We start from the raw sequence: 21335 nt of genomic DNA on the forward strand, positions 1-21335 counted from the left end.
CATAATATAGAATTAGAATAGAATTAACTCTTTGCTGACAAAATTTCAGGGATGTGTTAAAGCTCGCAGTAGCTCATTGATTTCCATTGGTTTTTTGTTTTGTTTTTTGTTTTTTTACCGACCCATGAGAATAACTATATTTTTTCTGCCTACAGTGGATCATGAGATCTCAGTCGTTATCCGAGCTCCTAATGGAGCAAATTTTCATTTCACGGGACTCTGGGATTTTATCTGTCTGGTTTGTCTTTGTCATGGGAAAGTTTGCCGACCACTGGCAGCCTATACCTTACTACCGTCCCCACCCACGTCATCGCCACGATGCCAGAGACAAGCATCCACATCAATGAAAAGGTGACGCGCTCTGCAGCGACGTGTGTGCCCCCTCCGTTCCTCTGTCTGTGCGCGCTCCGCCTGCGCTGCCTCACATCAGCCAGGTGGTGAAATGTAGCTTAAGTTAACGCGGGCAGGCGCTGCTGGAGAATATGGGTCGACAATGGGGAGAAAGCGGCAACTGATGTCGAGGATCAGCCCGCCGGGATAGACTAGACCAGATCCGCAGCTATGAGCTCCTCTTTTCCAAAATCTGAATCCACGACCTCCTTGTTGAAATCATCTTCGGCGGCGAGGAGACCGACACACCTCCCCGAACGTACCGCAGAGAGCCGGAGAAGTCAGCATCACCATCAGCATCAGCACCAGCATCACCACCGTCTTGCTGCACTCCAGAGCAGCAGCAGCAAAGCCGAGGAGTCCTTCTGGTCGGCCGAGTGCGACATCAGTGCCCGGAGACCCCTGTGCCACCCCTCCCTCCTCGGCAGCCAGGACAGTAGTACTAACGCAGCCGCTCGGGACAAGTGCAAGTCACATGCCCCTCACAGCCAAGTTCCCGACCCGCCGGAGCCCAACGGCGAGGCGGGCCGAGGTGTGAGGGAGCGCTGCAGGTCATCCAAACCCACACACCGGCACCACCACCGCAGGAAGCACAACCGGGAGGACCGTCCGCCGGCAGCAGGCGCGCCGGAACCCGAGCATCGCCGCCGCTGTCACACTCACACCCGCCCGATCCCCAGGGTGCCCTCACTGTCGGACAGCAACGACGACAGGGCTCCTCTCTGCGAACCCAGGGACCACAAGGGGGCCAGTTTAGCAAATAGTGGCGCTCAGGTCATCAGTCCCTCCCCGTCCTCATGCTCCCTGGCCCCGCTGTCTAGCAGGTCCTCTCGTCGCTCCCGGAGGTCCAGCGCTGCTTCTTCTGCATCCGATATCAATTTACGCACCATCCTTAACTCACTCTTTGGGCAGGTAAGGCCCTGAAATATGGACAAATGAATGTGTGCTTAACAATGACTTGTCTGCATTAAATCAACCCCACAACCGATCAGTTGGTTACACTCATTTGAGGAGTTTTAGTGTGTGAAGTGCAGAGATGCTCCTTGTGAATGTCGTGGCCCCTGACAAGCTGTGACAGTGACACACCAAACCCAAATCACAATTTATGTGAAAAGTAATTGGAGTAATCTGTTCTATATGTTGAACTAAGAGAAGGTTTGCGAAGTGAAATGATTTTGTAAACTAATTTGAATGGATGATGCCAGGGTTTTTCCTGCAGGATTCTTCTAAAAAAAAAATCTAATGCATTAAGTTTACTGAGTCTTTCCCTGCAGAACTGCTCAGTTGAAAATAGTGCTTCGTTTCTATATTTCTACAGAAGAGGTTGAACCGTGGCCTCTGGCTCCAATGACGTCCTGTTTCCAATCAATATAAGCTAATGTGCTCTGTGATGCAGTCTGCAAACACTGTTATCACTGGACCAGCATAGAGGGGAAAAGCTCCTTCTACACATTCATTCCTTATGTAATTTGTAAATACAGCGCTGCCTCCTACAGACTTCCACAGCCAGGAAACCCTGCCTTATTGAAGTGGATGTGCCGGGGCAGATGAAATGCTCTATAGTATCAGAGAGGTGAAAATCTCTGATGTGCTAATGTGTATTTGGTCAAAGACAGATATTCATGTTCCTGTATCACTGAGCCGGGAAAACACTGCAGTGATTGTTGTGTTGAGTTAGAAGGAAATCACTTTGATGTTCCTCTTGGTGGTGGAGGCTCTATTTTGAGCCACAGATCTATTTATACAGAGGAAGAGCGTTCATCTTAATATGCTGGGATTCTTATCAGTGATGTGGTTTTGCAGAATTTTAGCTCAGAAAGCTAAAGTCTGCAACCTGCCTTGGTTTCCATCTCGCTGTTTTAACTCCTGCTGATAAGTTGTTTACTCAGGGCATCTCTCTGCTCTCTTCCACAGAAGTCAGAGTTTATTTGCCTCCATGTATGGTGCTCGCATTTTGATCTCTTCAAGAATCAGGAGGGGATTTACGTACGTTACAGAATTGGGAAGCTCTCGGCTGTAAAATAGGCTCCATATGGAAGAGATGGCTCCAAGAGAAATGTCTTCTAGTACTTATAGTATGAAAGCCTATTCTACAAATAACCCATGAGTCAGTGTGCGAGCAGCTCAGTGAAAACATTAGTGTGACCTGAAAAAGGTCGTTGATGAGACAGCTAGATGGAGAGGAGTTCAGTGACAGGCAGAAATGAAACGCTTGGTTTGACACACACGCACACACGCAAACACACACGCAAACACACACCACACACACACACACTGCCTTTGGCATTTTGTCTGAACAATGCAATTCAAAGTAAACCAGATTTTCACTGCTCTGGCTACAGGTTTGTTTTGATTTGCCCAGTTGGAAATACATGTGAACAGAAGGTGATTGTGGACATTGTGACAACTACTTCTAGTCTGGTATTATTATTCTATCATTATTATTATTATTATTATTATTATTATTATTATTATTATTATAGTATTATTTATATATGCACACACACATACAGTGACTGAATTCCAGCCTTTCACGGTCTTTGTGTGATTGTCGTTGGTGCCATGTGGCTGCTGTAGGTCAGAGTGACCTTGTCTTCGCCTGCAGAGGGCACAGGATGGTGTGTGTGTGTGTGTGTGGGGGGGGGGGGGGGGGGGGGGGGGGTGTAAAGCAAGAAAAACAAAGCAGCAGATGCAGAAACCGGAGGTAGAATATATGAATTCAAATGTAATCTCAAGGCTGCAAATTGACTGGTTGGTTTAGCACTTGAGTGCGAGAGTGCAGGTGAGGAGAACAGCGAGAGTGGAAATAGGTCATTAAACACAGCGTGTTCCTGTCAACTTGCCTGTTTCAGATTTTAATAGCACAGAAACAGCAAACACGTTGCACTATCTGTGTGACCCTGAAGTGAAAGGTTACTAGTCAGGTGCAGCTTCCTGTGGGAAAGCTGAAACAGCGCATTACATCCCTCTTGTTTATTCTTGCCTGTGATGCTTTTTGTGAATTATCTGTGTGGTTCACAGAATAACTGCAATAGTTTGGTCAGTGTGACAACTCGGGTGAAATATCTCACAGACACTCACTCTCTCTTTTCCTTTAATAGGCATACTTCTCTTTCCCTCTTCGGTCCACTTCGCTCCCTCATTTAGTTTCTCACCCTCACTCTTCTCCCCCGTCTCTCTCTCTCTCCCTCTCTCTCTCACACACACACCGTGTCACTGACACTACTTTGCTACTTTCATTTCATACAGATAGAGCAGTACAGTGCAGCTCACAGTTTGTGTGTTTTTTTGATCAGCTGTAGGTTAGCACCCGGGGCTTCATGGGTCTTGCTGAAACCAGAGTTTGCACTCCTTTCCAAACCCAAACTGCAAACTTATCAGAGAAAAAGTCCTCATGGTCCTTTTTGGTGTCTCTTTTCTCTTTTGGTATGGGAAACTGCTTAGACTGGCCTGTGAGGACGGTAAGACTGTTTTCAGTGTGGTGCACTGTTACACCCTGTCTTTCTCAATCTGTTTGCTGCATTCAAAACTGAAACTGAAAAATAAAACTTGACAGTAGTTTGGCATTTTGGAAATTTTGTTTATATTTTATGCGGAGTTGTGTGCAGAGGATTTAGAACATTTTTATCTGTATGTGTTTTTGATGATATCCTCCTGCAGTCAAAGTCAGCATGTGTTGTTTATACTAGACTCAGTTTAGGTCTAGATTATGGGGTTAGGAGTTTTAATATCCACACTGTTTAATGTTGGTGGTTTGTACTGAAAGTTACTGAAACTTTTTCTGCCAAGGCTTATAAATGTCTCTGTTGTGTGTTTTGTTGACCTGGCATTAGATGAATGGTTTCAGACCCTTGGCGTGCAACAGGCTTCTGTTTTCTAAAAAGCACACAGGGGAAAATATGTCCAAATGTCTTCACAGAATAATGTTTTAATCTCTGTGACAACACAGCTGCTGCTTAGTTCGCCTTTTCTGTGCTTCTGAGTATGTTTACTGTTCCGGTGACAGTGTATAGGTGTATGGTGCCAGTCCGCACAACGTGGCACGTAAACAGTTATGAACAATGAGCGGAAAGTTGGCAACATTATACTGCTTTATTGATGCATTTCAACGTCTGCCTTGTTTTGATATTTCCATAAATTTCCATTTAATCTAGTGTGTATTTTCCAGAATATACGCAGTCTACATAGACTGTGCCACATCCTCTCTTAGTTTGTACCTTTATTCAACTCTGAAGCCTCTAACTCTGTCTCTGCACCCCTCTGGAAAGATGCTCCAGGATGCAGAGAGGAGATTCAGAGGGGTGCTGTCCTGTGAGGAGATGGGCCAGGCAGGGTATCTTGTGCCTTATCAGGAGTCCATTGTTTCCATGACGCAAAACTGTGTTCTCGTGAGCAACATACTGGGACAAACCTGTGTCTTCCTGAGTAAAGGCGTGGCCAAGTGCAGGCAGGCTGTACGTAAGTCTGGACAAACACCTTTTTGTAAATCTACTTCTGTCTCTATTCATATCAGCAAAGCTTATTATTACCAAACAATCTGCTGTAATAATTTTCACCACTGGCTTGTAGAGACCCTTTTTTCTATCATCACTTCTTGCTGTTTCTACTCTCGCTGCTTCTGACTGGTATCCTGCCATCTGCCCGTGGGGAACACACAGGTTTGGAAAATGGATGAGCCTGAAAGCTCACAAGAGTGAGTACTGCAAGAGTCTGTAGGAACTTGTGAAGGCAACAATATTCATTTGTACATTTGTACATACTCACATTATATCAGCAGTTTCCAACCTCTAAGGGTCAAACAGGTGTAGCGATGCACCGACTCTTTGTCCCACTGCTTGACTGTCACAGATGCGTATATCTGTATTTTGTACTGTGAGTGCACAAAGTACTGGTGAAATATTTTGACAGTTTGATTATTTGACATTTTGAGAAATACAATAATTCACTCTCTGGCCAAGAGTAAGATGAAAAGATCGATACCACGTATGTGCAGTAAATATGTAGCCTAGTTCTGTCCAAAGGCTAGCTGCTTCCCCCTGTTTCCAGTGTTTATGCTAAGCTATGCTAACCAACTGCTGGCTGTACTGTTACATATTCAGCAGACAGATATAAGAGTGAGTGTCACTGGTCTTCTTACCTAACGCTCAATAAAGCAAATAAATGGCAAATTGTCAAACTAATATTTTGTACTTTCACATCTTGATAAAAAAGAACAGGGTAATGGAGGTTTTTGAGTCAGCTGATCAGGCGTAAAACGTGTCAGTATAAACGATGATGGATGATGAACCGGCAGTGATGAATGGCTGATGCGCTGATGGTGCTGTGCATGCATGCATGTTGGACTGGCTGGTTATGCTCCTTTGGGCTTATGTGCTGCCTCCTGTGTTTTTATATCTCAGTGGTTCCGGTCAGACAGTTCTTCGGGCCTGACGTCAGCACTCACTGTTGTGTTTAGACTTCTCAATGCTCCTGCTGTTAACCCCTGAGGGTTCTGGGATATGTCTCCCTCTCTCTCTGCCCTTTAAAGGTGGTGTTCATTGTGAGCAAGCTCTGAAAAAAATAGAAACAGCCACATTCTTCTTTGAACTTACGGCTCCTAGTCGTGCTTGATAGGAATCAGCCTATCTATACTTGGAGTTTTTGTCATCGAGATGTGAGATAGTTCCAGTCAACTGTTACCTTTGGGCATCCTTAGGTTGAGGTTCGGAAAAACTGCTGAGGATTGTTATGGAGAAGGTTGCTGATTTAGGTTTGGGCATCACTCGAATCACAGCGTTGTCAGCGGTATGTTTGCATGTACCTCATACACAGAAGAGTGTGTTTGTTATGATGTGTGATTATTATTTTTTCATGTGTTGTGATATTTTTTGTATTGACCAATTATTAAATGGTTTTTCTTCATAGGACAGAGAGCTGCGGCCAGAAGAAATGGATGGTAAGTTTCTCTTTCTTTATTGTTTTTCATTCAAACAAAATGTTTTGTAAAGAGATTGAAATGAAATTGAAAAATGCCACAGGTTTGTCAAAGATCTTTACACAACAAACAGGTTTTCATGTGTGTTGCCAAAATTTGTACTTACATGCAAAATAGTACGTAAGAAAAATGAGAGCCGTATTGTTCACTTGATAATACATTTTTCTGTTACTGCTCATCAGAGTTGCGGGATGCTTTTAAAGAGTTTGACAAGGACAAGGACGGTTTCATCAGCTGTAAAGACCTAGGAAACTGTATGAGAACCATGGGATACATGCCCACTGAAATGGAGCTGATTGAACTGAGCCAACAGATAAACATGAACTGTAAGGACTTAACTGTCGTGTGTATTTATATATCATGTATATAACTCTTTGTTGCATATAATGTGTATTGTTGTTTGAAATTCTGTGCCGAAATCTATTCTTCTTTAGTGGGAGGTCATGTTGATTTTGAGGATTTTGTAGAGCTGATGGGCCCAAAACTCCTCGCCGAAACTGCAGACATGATCGGAATAAAAGAGTTGAAAGATGCGTTTAGAGAGGTAAGAGTGTCTGGATGCAAATTTTGATGACTGGTTTCCATAGTTCTGGTTGTGTTGATATTTACTTGTAGCTTTTCCATTTTTAATGTCTTTACTCTGCCTTTTGTTCTCAGTTTGACACTAATGGAGATGGTGCCATAAGCACATGTGAACTCCGAGACGCAATGAGAAAGCTGCTGGGCCAACAGGTAAGATATGGATCGTAATATAACAGAAAGACTCTAAACCATTCTTATATGAGTGTGGTGCTTCACTTACTTCTGCCAACCTGTTTTTTCTTCCAGGTAGGTCTAAAGGAAGTGGAAGATATCCTGAGGGATGTTGACCTGAATGGTGATGGGCTTGTTGACTTTGAAGGTAATGCAAGCTTTCACAAACTACTCACTTTAAAGGAGCTATTTGTAAGTCTTGCTATTGCTACATAGCCAACATTAGTATTAACAGCTGTTTACTAAACAGTCTTGCCAAGAGCTTCAGCCATTTTTGCATTTACAATACTAGAGGTTATAATATACCCTCTGAGAAGCGCTACTTCAGGGTAGCCTGGATGCTACAGCGACTCAGTATCGTAAAGTGATGAGACGGTCCAGGGCTAGCAGGTTAGCATGCTAACTTCAGTAAAAGAAAATGAGTGGTGATAGAATAGAAGCACAACAAGAGAGTTGGTTTCCACCACTGGAGGCAGCTCCTAGTGATGAATGAAGTTTGATGCTGAACTCGAAACATTTCTCCTAGACTGGTGAGTTAGTAAACAAGTAAACAGCTATTAAAGCTAACGTTAGCTATGTAGCAATAGCAAAACTTACAGATAGCTTTACAGAATACTGAAGACTGTGGTGCTACTGTTGCATTTTGTCATCCTCCACCTCTTTTCACAGAGTTTGTACGAATGATGTCTCGCTAAGATCATAAAATGATCGGCCCTGAATGTGAAGCTGTGTCCTCCTCTAAACGTGCCCAAGTACAACAGAGGACCTGCAAAGATCTTCTGAGCCATCCAAATCTGAGTGACACTGGAAATAAAACTCCTTGAATGTTATAAAGCGAGGAGTCACCTCACACTTTCAATCAATAAGTGTTCTTCCTGACAAGTCTCTGGTTCAAGTGAGGCAGAATTTGCTGTAGCCTAGCTAATGATTGTCTTATGTTTTTGCACTTTAATTCTCACTAAATGACTTCCTGTGTGGTTAGATTGCTGGTGTCTTGTCTCATCCTCTACATGGTTAAAATAAGTGTCTCACAAAATGTCGCCTTTGATGTACAACTAAGTCAGGACGAGAGAGTGAATGTCTGTAGAAAATATGTAAAAGATCAGTGCACTGTTGGACATTTCAGTTCATTTTCACACAGTATGTGTTATATTAGAAACTGTAAGTGGAATGTCCTTTGTGTGACATTGGTGCTCCACCAAGGAACCCACGTGGCAATATCACACCTGTATTGTAACTGTGTGACCATCTGTGATTTTTCACTGTGCCAGTCTGATCCGATAAAAGCGTCACTGTCTGACAGCTACATGCAACGAAGAAGCAGATCTCTGATATTAATGAGAGACAGAAGTTTGAAATACCTTTCATACATGTTATCTTCTACAGTCTGAGATCAAGGGAAGCTGAAACACTATTTACAAGGATGCACAGCTCTCTTTCAGAACTTAAATCCTGAGGCCCAAAGTGCTCACTGACAATAGCCCACTGTGGTTTGCAGCATCCTATGCAGTGTAAATGGAGCATCTCGGGACTGTCTTTCAATGCTCACAGGTTTGAATTCCTGGAGTCTTTAACCTAGCTTTGGGAACAAGAAATGAGTTTGTTTTGTTTTTTTGGAAAATCCATTTTGCCCTGTCTGAGAACATACAGTAGGAATGACATGTGTGAACTGTATTTACAGTGGATATGATTATGTTGTACCTGTACTGTACGTCACTGTCAATATGATTGTATTTGTGGTAACATTCCACACATCTGTGTTGTCAAAGCAATTTTTATGCATGCCAAAGAGAGAAATTTATTAAATTCAGTATGCACATTTGCATTTTTGTCTAACAAGGTAAACAAAATACTTTGCCAAGTTAACTGTAGAAAAATAAAAGGTGTTTACATTTGTGCCCCTTTTCCTGTGGAGAAGTTGTCAAAGAAAATACAGGAGCAATACAGTAGAAAATGGTTTTGAGTTTTTGATTTAGACATTGAATGAAAATATACTGTACATATTCAAACACACTGACAAAAGCTTGTTTTGTTATGGACCTTAAGTTTCAAACTACCTCTTGATCTTTACTGTGTGTCTATGATTCCTGTCAGAATGTCACTATGAGCATATTAGCAGTGTGTGCTGACACTGAATGTCTTGAGGACAAACCTCCTCATAACATCTATTATTGATATGAGTCTCTGGTAAGACTGCAGGCTGGGTACATTTTCCCTGCAGAAAGACTTCATAACCATCACTGTGCAAGTCACCAAATGAAAATAATTGTAAATAACTTTACTGTGTCCCTGTGTGACCTTTGACTAATTCATCTTTGATGAAAGATTTGTTATACAACAAACATGTTTGGTAATTACACATATTACAAAAGACATATTAGGTAGTGATACAGTATTCATAAATTATATCATAAAGAGATGCTCTTCTGCTTTGTTTGGGCAGCAGCGACAGAGAGAATTTACAAGAAAGTGCAGTAATTTTATTTCACTGTCATACTCCAGCTAAAACTATTTGGTATCATATGAACACTTGTAAAATAATGCGGAACAGTTAACCTTTTAAAATACAGCACCCTGCCCATGAGACATTTCAGCCTTGGTACTTTAGGTGTTTTGGTCTGTACTGGACTCAGTCTTCACACAGCCATGACAAATTATACATTGTTTGAAAGCTCAAAGTCTCCTGATTCTATCTATGCATAGCATTTTATGATCCCCATAACTCTGCAACAGCTGTTGACACAAAATTGGTTCAGGTTTATGGCTATACTGTAGCTTTAATGAGTTTTACAAACAAAAGATTTATTCCATTTTATATGCCAAAAAAATAGGTGAGGAAAAAAAACAACTTAGATTTCTGCCATGTTTGTGCCTTTGTAACTTTGGTTTAATATCTAAATACTCAATCTTACTTTTTCAAGGTTATGACTGTAACCAAAACATTTGAAGAACAATAGCGTTTTTATTTTGGGTACATTATGAAAAGTGAAAGTACAAATAAAAGTGTCTCGTAACAGGTTAAAATGACCACAATAACATAATATAAACGCTAAAATATTCGGTGCAAGATTAAGTTTTTCATCTAGCAAAAACACAGGGGATTGTTGCAGGCAGAGAAACACCCACGACGAAACTAGTAGGCTACATGCTGCCTCTGGGCCACTTCTGAAGAAACAATGTTGCAAGCAGCAGCAACAAGCTAACAGCAACACATATTTGCACATCTGCTTATAAAAACATCTTTAAACATTATGAATTTGTTGAAGTTTTCAGTTACAGTATGGAAAATATTGATAAATTTACAACATCAGCTGCAGCAAACAATTAACATAAAAAGCTGTGTGTTCATTTTAAGAAAAGAGGGCATTTTACCGTATGTTTACCGACGCTGTGTCAGGTAAAAAACAATCATTGAACACCTGTCACCCTAGAGGTAATACTGTTGCCATAGCAACTATCTCCATTCATTCCTTTCAGTTCAACCCTTGAGTGCGCCGTGTGCGCGCTGCGTTGGACTCTTCTGATTGGACAAGAGTCGGACCATGTCAGACCGGAAGAAGGAGGGGCGTGAACATTAGATTAATAAGATAGGCTACATATAATACATATATAAGATACATATACTACACTTCAGTCCCTTGAATAACAATGTAGGAAATATAATGTTGAAGACATCACCTTTTCTTGTCAGTGTCAGTAGAATTGACACAACCCAAGTTTTTACAAATACCTTTTTCTGCAGTTGGAATAAAAAAAAAAAAGCATATATAACACTGTGAGAATACCCTCCTTTAACATGTTGGCGTCTTTATTGAAAGGTTAACAGCAAAGATAACTGGTTAAGGCTGGGATCAGGTAGTTGCAGAGCAAGGAAACACATGGACTGGGAAATAGACCTCACATTCCCCAGAAACTACTCCAGAGCCTTGGGATGTAAGCTCTCTTTTTTTTTTTTTTACTTCAGCCTTAAGTATCTCGACCGTGTAACTGGTAAAGTTAAATTTTTGGTTATCGACGCTTAACGTTAGGTCTGTCAGTCTAAAGCAGGGGGTGTGGACACAAATCTAGATTTCTGCCTGAAAGTCTAAACTCGGGGCATAAATTATAATCTCTTCACTTGACGTGTTAAAAAGACACAGGGCTTCTTCCTGCACGTTTCCACCAATCAAGGTCAGAATATGAGCATAAAGTGTTTACAACCCTCAAAATCTGTGACTTTTGATGTTAATGACGTGATGGTCGTTATTTGTACATAGTTACAAAGTAAGATGTGATTGGGTTGTGGCATGAAATGGTGTTGAATGGGTCAGGAAACCTTAACAGGAAGTCGTGATTCGACAGAGTATGTGTCACTCATTGGCCATGTGAAATCTAAGGTTAGGTAGCGCTGTTCCGCCTCCTGCTCCTGCACACTGGCAGAGCAAATGTTAGTTTGGATGCACACATTGAATGAAAGTCAGTGTAGCAGGCTGTGGCCACAAGCAACTGAGAATATCTGCACAGTCAAGTTATCCTACAGTTTTGAGTATAGGCAGCTGGCGAGACTGTATCAGCAGAGAGAAGCTTACACATTGGCAAAAGATAGGCTGAATATATTGGTGACAGGAGAAGGTAAGAGATATTTGCATGAACGTTAGCCGGGCTCTCACAGACCAAGTATTTCTGGTTAGGTAGGTAGGTTGGTTAGCTTGCTAGCCTAACTGACAAACGTTACTCGCTGCTAATTTCTCGTTATTCTGTAGTATATTACTAATTATTACGTATGTGGTAACAATATGTCATGAATCTGTTAACGTTAAACTACAATACCGGTTTATTATTTCACTGTCATTTTCTGGGTCTCTGTGATTTTGTGCTAATGCTACTGCCGGTATTGGAACTGTTAACGTTAGCATACTGGCTAACTTAAAGATATCACGTTGCATGTCATCAAGTCGAGCTTGCTAGCTCCTTACGCTAGCTAGATACGGAAGGGTTACTTCCATGCAGAAACTGAGTCTGTGCTGCATGCAAGCGGATACCAACACTGTCTGTCTCTGTGTCTAGGACCAGGCTGTGTGTGGCAATGCAGCGGGTCACGGCGCAGCTCGTCGCCGGGCTGTTCGCAGCGGTGCTGTCGCTGCTGGCAGAGCAGTGTTTGGCGGACGGCGGGGGCCCCAGCCTCGCTGAACGGGTTATCTGGGCTGTAAATGCCGGGGGTGAAGCACATGTAGACGTGCACGGTATTCACTTCAAAAAGGACCCTTTGGAAGGGAAAATTGGTAAAGGTGAGTTGATTTTATCAGCAGTTAAATTCTAATATGAGTCTTCGTGCTTTGCTGGGCTACACCTGTAAGGTGTTGCAGAGAGTGACATTGTGAAGGTAAATGCTGCTCCCCAGAGCTTGAGAAATTTCCAGCAGAAACCTCTGCATGGTATGGCTTCCGCAAGTAACCACAAACTAATGAGGAGTCAGCATAGAGGGCTACAGCTCCGCCCCTCTCAACATGTAGAGGAAGCAGGTGATGATATGATCTTATTGACTGTAGAGTCATTCTTGGCGTCAGTTATGAGGCAGAGATATTGTAATTGAAAGTTTGAGTGAACACAGTGTGGTGACTTGCCATTTGCAACAGAGAGGCACTGTATTTCACTGAGTGCAGGAAAAGGTCAAGGCTCGCCTAATGTGGTGCTTTGCTTGACGTAAAACATGATCAGTTTTCCAGAAATGCAGCTTTTAATGGGGTATTGTGAGCAAAGTGCACACACTGAACCTGATGCTGTTCTCCTTCGTAGCCTCCGATTATGGGGTGCGTCTGCCAATACTGCGCTCCAGTCCAGAGGACCAGATCCTGTATCAGACAGAGCGCTACAATGAGGACACTTTTGGATATGATATCCCCATTCGTGAGGAAGGAGACTATATACTAGTTATGAAGTATGCAGAAGTTTACTTCGCCCAGTCACAGCAAAAGGTTTGTCAGTTAATATCTCATTGTCATTCTCATCTCTCATTGTTTTTCCTTCATATCCAATACGACAGGAATGTAATTTTTTTTGTTTTAATGTACATGTCAGTGCATACTTGTGTTCAGACAGCACTCAAGGAGTTGATTGAGTATACTCTATTGATGTCACCATGAATGTTAGGCTGTGTGTGTGTGAATTAGCTGTTATCCACTGTTGATTTTGGAATATGCTTTTCTAGGTGTTTGATGTCCGTCTAAACGGCCATGTGGTGGTGAAGGACCTGGATATCTTTGATCGAGTGGGTCACAGCACCGCTCATGATGAGATAGTGCCTTTCTCTATTCGACGTGGCAAGCTGAGCGTGCAAGGAGAGGTGTCCACTTTCAACGGCAAGCTCACCGTGGAGTTTGTAAAGGTGAGCTGATTTTATTTGAGTTACTTTAGACATTTCTGGATGTCATTGTTTGTGAAAAGGAGTGTCAGTCTGCTTATTTAGCTGTTAGATATTTCATTGGCATTTGAAACAAGTTGATCCTGTTTAACCAGGTTAATCAGGTAGAAGTCTATAATATATTCTACTACAAATACCAATTTCAGGCAATCAAAGGTGCTCTGTGGAGTATTTGATTAGTAGTGCTATGGAGCAATGTTTACCATGAGTTGGTGCCCATTTTTATGTGTTGTGCACATGCATGTGTCTTACACACGCGCACATACACACTTATCTCCTTCCAATGGATTCACTCTATTCAGCTGGTTGACTATTAAAGCAAACATAGATGTAAACATTTTTAAATATTAAATAAAAAATCAGCTTTTCAAATATTTTATATTATATAACTTGCACATATCTTCTGCCTGTTTACAAGGCACCTTGCTGAAGGAATTGCTCAATTCTATGATCATTTTATTGGTAGATTGAAACTGGTACACAATGAGGTGGCAATTAAAGATAGTTTTACATTCTGAGAAAGAAGAAAGATTTTTTATTTTTTTATTTTGACATGTAAGAATGTGAATTTTGTCATTCTTTTTTTCTCTCTCTCTTCTCTCATATGAAGTAAACCATATATTGTGTGTATGTTAAGAGGTGCTCTACATGTGTAATTGTTTCCTTTATTTTCTTTTTGCGGTAGTGTTTTATTATTTTGAGCTGGCAATAGGCTACTATGTGCAACGGACAGATTAGTAGAATAGTGACTAAAATATTGTTGCTTTTAAAAAAATTTAAGCAGAAGTGAAAAGAGTCATCTTCTCTAGTAAGTAAGAATGTATCTATGGAAGTATTTGTCATATACAAATTTCTTTAAGCACAAGAAAGTCAAGTTAATAATAGAAAGCAGAACAGGTCACCCATTTAATATTTCAACTCTTTGGAAGTGTTAGTCCGAACAAGAGAAATTGCCATCATGACTTTTATGGAAAAGTGAATCTTTGAGCTTATTCAACAGGAGGCTGACATATAAAATTGACAGCACATTTACATAATGAACTCCTCATCTGAAATGAGCTGTTGACAGCCAGTTGGAGTGTGTGGGCCATGCAAATGACTGACAGCAGATCCAAATTTGGTTGGCCTCTATTGTGTTTGTTTACTTGTCATGTGCTGCAGCTTTTAACTTTGCTCTCTAGCTCTCACCAAACTGCCTCTCTCTATAAATCATGTGTCAAATTCTCCACTATTCACCCGTTCAAGTTTGTGGTTGCTCGCCTTCGTTTCCCCTTTTCATGAATGTGATTGCGGGTTACTGTGATTTATGAAAGGACATTGTGATATCCAAAAAATCTGTTGTTAGTACTGTATAAAAAAAGAAATAGCTGGATGGCTTTGGAGTCTGTAGCTTGGCCACAAACCCATCATTCTTAATGAAAAGAGCCTCTGATGAGGTTAGTAATTGTTTCCCTTCTTTCCTTGTCACATTTTATTCTCTGGTAATACATCTACCATGTCCAGCCACATGCAGAGGTAGTAGGTGTTGGTACTTTGGTTCAAGTGTCTCCCCTTCACTTTATCCAACAGCCATACTCCTCTTTTTAGTCACTTCACACAACCTGATATGTATTACATTTCCCTTTATGGTCTCCTTGTTATCAATACAGCACCATCTCATACTATGATACTGTTCTTCTGTTTGTGGCATGACTCTTTATCGATTATCTATCAGTGTAGGTTAAATTTAATCTCCTGACTAAAGCCCATGACTATATTAGGAATATGTCATTGGCTTGACACATACCTGTTTACTTTGCCCATATTTGCACCACTACTTCCAGCACAGCAAAAACAGAGATTACGTTTGATTCTGGTTTGCAGTTTGGGACCTAATCACAAATACTCATGAGCTAGCTGGAGGCCATACGGGGTTTTTTTTCTTCTGACATGATTAGTATTCCCTTTAAGCCCTGGGTTCTAACAAATGAAAGATTTTGCTAGTGGGGTTTGTAGAACATGTGGCTATAGGCTAAATTTGTAGGATGGCATACTTCAAAAAAAAGTTTTTCCGCAGTGACCTCTTTCTTTTTATTTTTTGTAGATTACTTGTTCCCTCTGTATTTTCTTTCTGTAAAAGGAGAAGTGGGACATACTGTCTGCTCTTTCTACAGACTAAACACAAAGAAGAAAGACATTTTTAATGATTGTTTTTGTGTCAAACCGAGCATCATAGTAAGATAAGGGTGCTCCAACCATGTTTCTTGAAAGCAAAAGAGATGATTGACCAATGAAACTGTATTTTATTTGTTTCTTTGTACCTTAATTTTACCATTTTATTCAGCCTTACTTAGGGTGTTTTCACATATACTCCTTTTTAAATGAACCAAAGTCAGCCCTCTTACATTGGACTAACAGAAAAGGGAATCTCCTCTTTTTGCGTTCGTTTGAAAGAGGACTCAGTTCTCTTTATGGTCCACCTTAGCTCTGAAGGGGGTTCAGTTCACTATAGTTTCTCTGGAGCTTTCACAAATGAAACAAGATGGCTGCTGCTATAATTACGTCTTATCCACATTCCTGTGGTATTTGGTTAAATTAGTAATATAATATAGTATTGTGTGTGTATGTGTGTGTGTGTGTGTGTGCGTGTGTGTGTGTTCTCCATATTACAAAGAAACATGTTTGCAACAAAAATCACACCATCATTTCTATTTTTTTAATCGCAATATGAGTTTTATTCATTTATTTATTTTGTATATGGTGCAGCCATAATATATATGTGAGATCTGAGTTCATTTGGAGAGTCATATTTGAGGGCGTAAAGGGACCAACATGCTCAGTCATCACCTCTCCACTGTGCTATTAAAACTGCAGTTTTTCATTCATAAATACCTAATATTATTTGCTTTCCTTTGGCGTTTGTTTTGTGTGGTGCTGATCTGTTTTGTTTTTCAGGGTTATTATGACAACCCCAAGGTCTGCGCTCTCTATGTAATGAAGGGGACATTAGACGGTGAGTCCTGAGACTGCAAACGTACTGTAACCATTGGCACTTGGCATAAATACCATTATATTCAGTAGTTTCTGACGTCTGGCTCAACAACATGGAAGCACTTTCATATAACAGTTGTAGATTTAGTAGTAGTAGTGTTACATGCCCGTGCTTACAGACACATCCAGACCTCTGAGACGTGGACTAACTTCCCCCATCCTCTTTTATTTGACAGATGTACCAAAACTTCAGCCTCATCCTGGCTTGGAGAAGCATGAGGAAGAGGAGGAAGAAGAGGAAGATAGTGAAGGAGGCGAGGAAGGTGGGAAGAAAAAGGTCCCATCAGGTTCTAAGTACAGGGTCCAGTCAGGCCCCCGAACACCAAACCCATACGCGGCCGACAACAGCAGCCTAATGTTTCCCATCCTGGTGGCGTTTGGGGTGTTCATCCCCACACTGTTCTGCCTCTGTCGGCTGTGAGCTAAAACTAGCGGTCGAGGAGACGTCAGGAGGACAAGACGGACGTGAGACTATGAAGAGAGAGAGAGGGAGAGAAGGGGGGGAGGGGGTCAAGGTGACAACAGCAGCACAGGTAAAAACATACACACAGGAGAGAGCTGAAGGCTTTGAGAAAACCACGACGACGGAAGGAACAAAAAGAGACAATAACTTTTCGGAGAGCCACTGCAAGAGGAAACAGACGCTGCTGGTGAATTGTACCGCTGAGGAGAGAAAAGGAGATGTAGGAAGTGTATGCTGTGCGCTTCTTTGTGAATGTGTTTCGCATCCACCTCTGCTGACCCTTTTGAACAATGTTAGTCATTTCCACTCAGAGACTGGGCAGGATTTACAGATGCCAGTCTTCACGGTTTGAAACCACATTTCAGCAGCTAAGGGATGCTCAGGAGTGATTGGTCTGGGCCCGTTTTATAAACTAAAAGCATTGTTTTGTACTGGGTGTTTAACACTCCTGCTCAGCATCTGGTCAGACATGTTACCTTCAAATTGGAAATGGTGCTGCTTAGAAATTGGTTAAATAGAATAGAATCCATGAGTCAAGACGGTTAGTGGAAATAACAGTTGCCATTTAAGAGGCTCCCATTTTTTTTGTGTCTGTCCACTGAGATCTAGTTAGTCCTGCGTTGACGTGCCATCATCTGTTTGTCATGAGATGTTGAAAAAAGAGAAATTGGTGTTGAACCAGCTCTGTAGCTGGAGGGATTATTCTTTGTGTGCCGTCTAACTAGTCTTGCCTTTTACATAAAATTAGGTTTGGTTACACAAATTTGTTAAGGGCCATAAAAAGTCTCCGCAGCAGTGATCACAAATTGAAAGTCCTTGTTGGATTCTCATTTTTTCCAATGATAGATCTGTTTTAAACTTCAGACTTTACAAGGTGTGAATGTTGAGCCTTTGACAGTTTCTTTCAGTAAGAGACGCCATACTTGCATTTAGTGAGAGGCAAAGTTTATGCTGTGAAATGCTAAAGTTACATTGCTGTATTTGAGGTGATCTTTGCCTTTTTCCATTCATTCATTATGCATGCCTGCCTTTTTGTTTCACCAAAGAATGTCTTTTCTTTCTTTCTTTTTTTCTTTTGTTAGAGAAGGAAAACTTGGTGGCCTGTTAATTTGACAAATAGTTCGCAAATTCAAGTCTGTGATGTCTCTGTGGCTAACGGTTAAACTGGACAGCACACTTACCACATGAAATTGATAACAGCTGATTTAGTGGAACAGAGTTTTTCCACTTTTTTACATCAGTGGCTAGACCAGTGGGGAGAGTTGTAATTTTTTTTCTTGTTTTGTTTTGTCATAAATCTTTATGTTTGATTTAAAACAGAATGCTGTGTTGACTCTGATGGGCCTAGATCTTCAGTCCATGTAACTGAGAGAACCAGCCGCTGCAGCTCAGTGTTAATATAATAAATCACAAGAATCTGTGCCAGTCCATGCACTTGTGTCGTACAAAGTCGCTGTGTGTGTACCACAAGTTCATCCACCTGCAGTAAGAGATGACAAAGCACAAACATCAGTGGAAGCAGAAAATCAAATGTTTACCAGATGTTCTAGATCAACATCTGTTCAAGTTTTCCACCTTCTACTTCTTCACTCAGCCTTTTCAGATCTGTTGTCTTAAAACGTTTTAATGTGGACTGTACCATTTTGTTAATTCAGTGTGAACTTTCAGTGCAATTAAGCTACATGTTCCGGTCCTTGAATTGATTGAACAAACTGGGGATAAAACGAAATCTTTGAGCCTTTTGTTTTATTTTCTACATGGCCATATTATCAGAGTCCACTTTGACTGTGTTTTAGCCTCAGCTGTTGGACAGTGATATCCTTTTTTTTTTGTTTTGTTTTTTTTTTGCTTTGCATTCAAACTGAAAAGCAGCTTTGTTCCTCATTTTTATTGGAGTTGTGTTGTGAACCCTGCTATTTATGTATCTAGTTACCTCCCTCAAGTGCTTAGCTCTACTCCAAGGACAATTTTGTAACTTTGCCTGTTTCACTAATGCGTCTTAAATGTCCCCCGACCCCTCCCCCAGCCAGTATTGCTGTTGCCATATGCAGTACTTGAAAAACGGTTAATAATTCAGGTGTTGCGGATCCTCCCTCACTCCTCGATTCTCCTTCCCATTTTGATTGATGGTGGGTAGGAAGTTAGTGCCAGAAAATATTCAGTCAGTTGTTGGCGGTTTTTTGGGGTTTCTGTTGTTGTTTTGGTTTTTTGGTTTTTTTTTTTGAAGCTGTAAACTCAATTCATATTTAAGACATATACGCACCTTTTTTTTCCCTCTGAAAAGATGCAAAAAGTTCATTTAATTCAGCACCAAAGTCACCGTGTTCTGTTCGTCTGCAAGTCTACACAGTTGCGTGTGTATATAAGGTACAAGATCACACTTTTTATTGTGTGACACCAGTTTTGATCTCATCACTTTTGTGTTGTAGCAGGTGAGGTGTTAGGGTTTGTTTTGTTTTTTTTTTCTCATGAGGAAGACTTTGTGGCCTTTCTTCTGGGGAGGAAACGGTTGATGGTACAGAGTATAAAAAAAAATGAAAAAAATTTAACAGGCAGCCAGATAAACGGACTGTCAGAAAGTCAAATAAATGAGATTGTGTCTGAAAATGTGGGATCTTCCATTCTATCATATATATAATTTAAATCAGAGTGGGGCTGATCTGGAGATATTTTATAATACGCTTGGATTTGTATGTTTGAATTTTTTCCTCAGGATCTGTTTTGTTTTTGAGTTTTTAAAACGTGATATTTTATTGGTGTGACATTTTGCACTGCCTCATGTATTTTAAAAATCGTCATTTTGTGTGTGTGTGCGTGTGTATGTGTATGTTCGTCTTTGTTGCCTTGAATTATTGAATACAACGTGCTTTACCATCATTCGCCTTGATGTTGCTCTTTTGTTGGCTTATATCAAATTAGCCCCCTTTTTTTTTCCTTCTCTGTTAAAGACACTTCAGGGCTAGATTTTCATTCCACACAAACAGATCTTGTTCGTAGTAAGGGTCAGTAGAATTAATAAATCTTGAATCTGTCGCTAACCTCAACTTTTCTAGGAGCAAAGCCAGTCAAAAACAAAAATGGAAAGGTTTGAGAGATCTGTGTGAAATGTAAATGTCCAGCACTTGTTGCAGACAGTCTTACCTTGTGTATTTCGCTCCTCACCAGCCTTTTACAGACCTGTTGTTGTCAATACATCTCACAGTTGAATGAACTAGAGTGGAATGAAGATCTGCTCTTTTTTTGTTTGTTTGTTTTTTCATGAGAACCAAAGAATTGCTGTCATTCCACCCAAATTCTTTAGCACAGTGTCCCAACATGACACTCAAGGTTCTTGTCTTTTTTTCTTTCTCTCACCTGGTGAAGCAGTGAACAAACCAGGGTAAGCGAACATGTCATGTCATGTCATCAGATTTGTCACCACTAATTATCCGCCTGCCATGACACCAGTCTTGAAGTTTTCATCCTAAAAAAAAAGAGTCGTTTTAATTGCTCTGTAATTAATGTAAATTTGTTTTCGAGATTACCATCTCACGCTCAATGCTTTTTTTTTTTTTTTCTTCTTCCTTGTGTCTCATTTTCAAAGCAGCTGAACATGTGAGATGAATTTAAACTGAGACAAATTTGAACAGCGAAAACATCAGTCAGCTTCGGCCGTCGTCCAGGCAGCAGACCACGTACACAAACAAGCGAGGCCTGCCACCGATCACACAGCGCGAGTGTGTGAGACAGTGAGTGTGTGCTTAAAATACGAGTCCTACTGTACAGATATACGTGTGTTGGGTAAAGAAAAAGCTCTTCTGAGAGCTGTAGGCAGCAGGTGGAGAGAACTGTTTTTGAGAGCTCTGGTTTTACTCAGATGTGGCGTACATCTGCAGAATGGGAAATGCTGATAAATGCTGTCTCTTTTTAATAAATGTGCTATTTTATCAGACTGTGTCGCTGCTGTTTTTCCACCCCCAGCATCCCTGTGTTGCAGCTTTGTGAGGTAATTTGGTATTTAATAGTTGTCTTGCGTTAAATTTGATTGGTCTAATGACAAGTGCTGTGTCTGTATGGAATTATGCATCTTAGATGAATCTTTAAATACCTTGAAACTCTGATATTTGCTAAAAAAAAAAAAAAAAAGGGTAGCAGGGTCACAGCAACATGTACAGGCCCTTTGTTTATCCAGGTGTTGTTTTTTCCCCCACCTTTTCCTACCAACTGTGAAAAGTTCTTTAAATAGAAGCACGTATCTAAAAAGGTGCTGGGAGGAGAATATTTAAAAGACAAACACAGCTGAACAAAGCACATCCACTGACTCAGGGGGCCACACACTTCTGTCA

General features: G+C 41.0%; 2 protein-coding genes across 3 annotated transcripts; both read left to right on the forward strand.

The window, feature by feature from the left end:
* Positions 1-401: 401 nt before the first annotated feature.
* cabp1a (calcium binding protein 1a) lies at positions 402-9071 on the forward strand. 2 transcript variants are annotated; one of them, XM_023393864.2, is made up of 7 exons: positions 402-1302; positions 6295-6325; positions 6547-6690; positions 6799-6908; positions 7022-7096; positions 7193-7265; positions 7787-9071. In XM_023393864.2, the coding sequence occupies exons 1-7, from the start codon at positions 562-564 to the stop codon at positions 7810-7812; spliced, it is 1200 nt and encodes a 399-aa protein (XP_023249632.1). In that variant the 5' UTR covers positions 402-561; the 3' UTR covers positions 7813-9071. The 2 variants fall into 2 exon arrangements, with proteins under 2 accessions (XP_023249632.1, XP_023249636.1); XM_023393868.2 differs by lacking the exon at positions 402-1302 and adding an exon at positions 4858-6174.
* A 2452-nt stretch (positions 9072-11523) lies between these two features.
* On the forward strand, positions 11524-20939 carry mlec (malectin). Its single transcript, XM_023394110.2, has 6 exons — positions 11524-11728; positions 12164-12384; positions 12893-13071; positions 13305-13481; positions 16452-16509; positions 16724-20939. Exons 2-6 carry the CDS (start codon positions 12183-12185, stop codon positions 16966-16968), a joined length of 861 nt encoding a protein of 286 aa, XP_023249878.1. The 5' UTR covers positions 11524-11728; positions 12164-12182; the 3' UTR covers positions 16969-20939.
* The last annotated feature ends 396 nt before the right edge of the window (positions 20940-21335 follow it).

This window comes from Seriola lalandi, unplaced genomic scaffold (genome assembly GCF_002814215.2).
Source record: "Seriola lalandi dorsalis isolate HSWRI2012SDOR001 ecotype SW California unplaced genomic scaffold, Sedor1 jcf7180002054945, whole genome shotgun sequence".
Taxonomy (NCBI): Eukaryota; Metazoa; Chordata; class Actinopteri; order Carangiformes; family Carangidae; genus Seriola; species Seriola lalandi.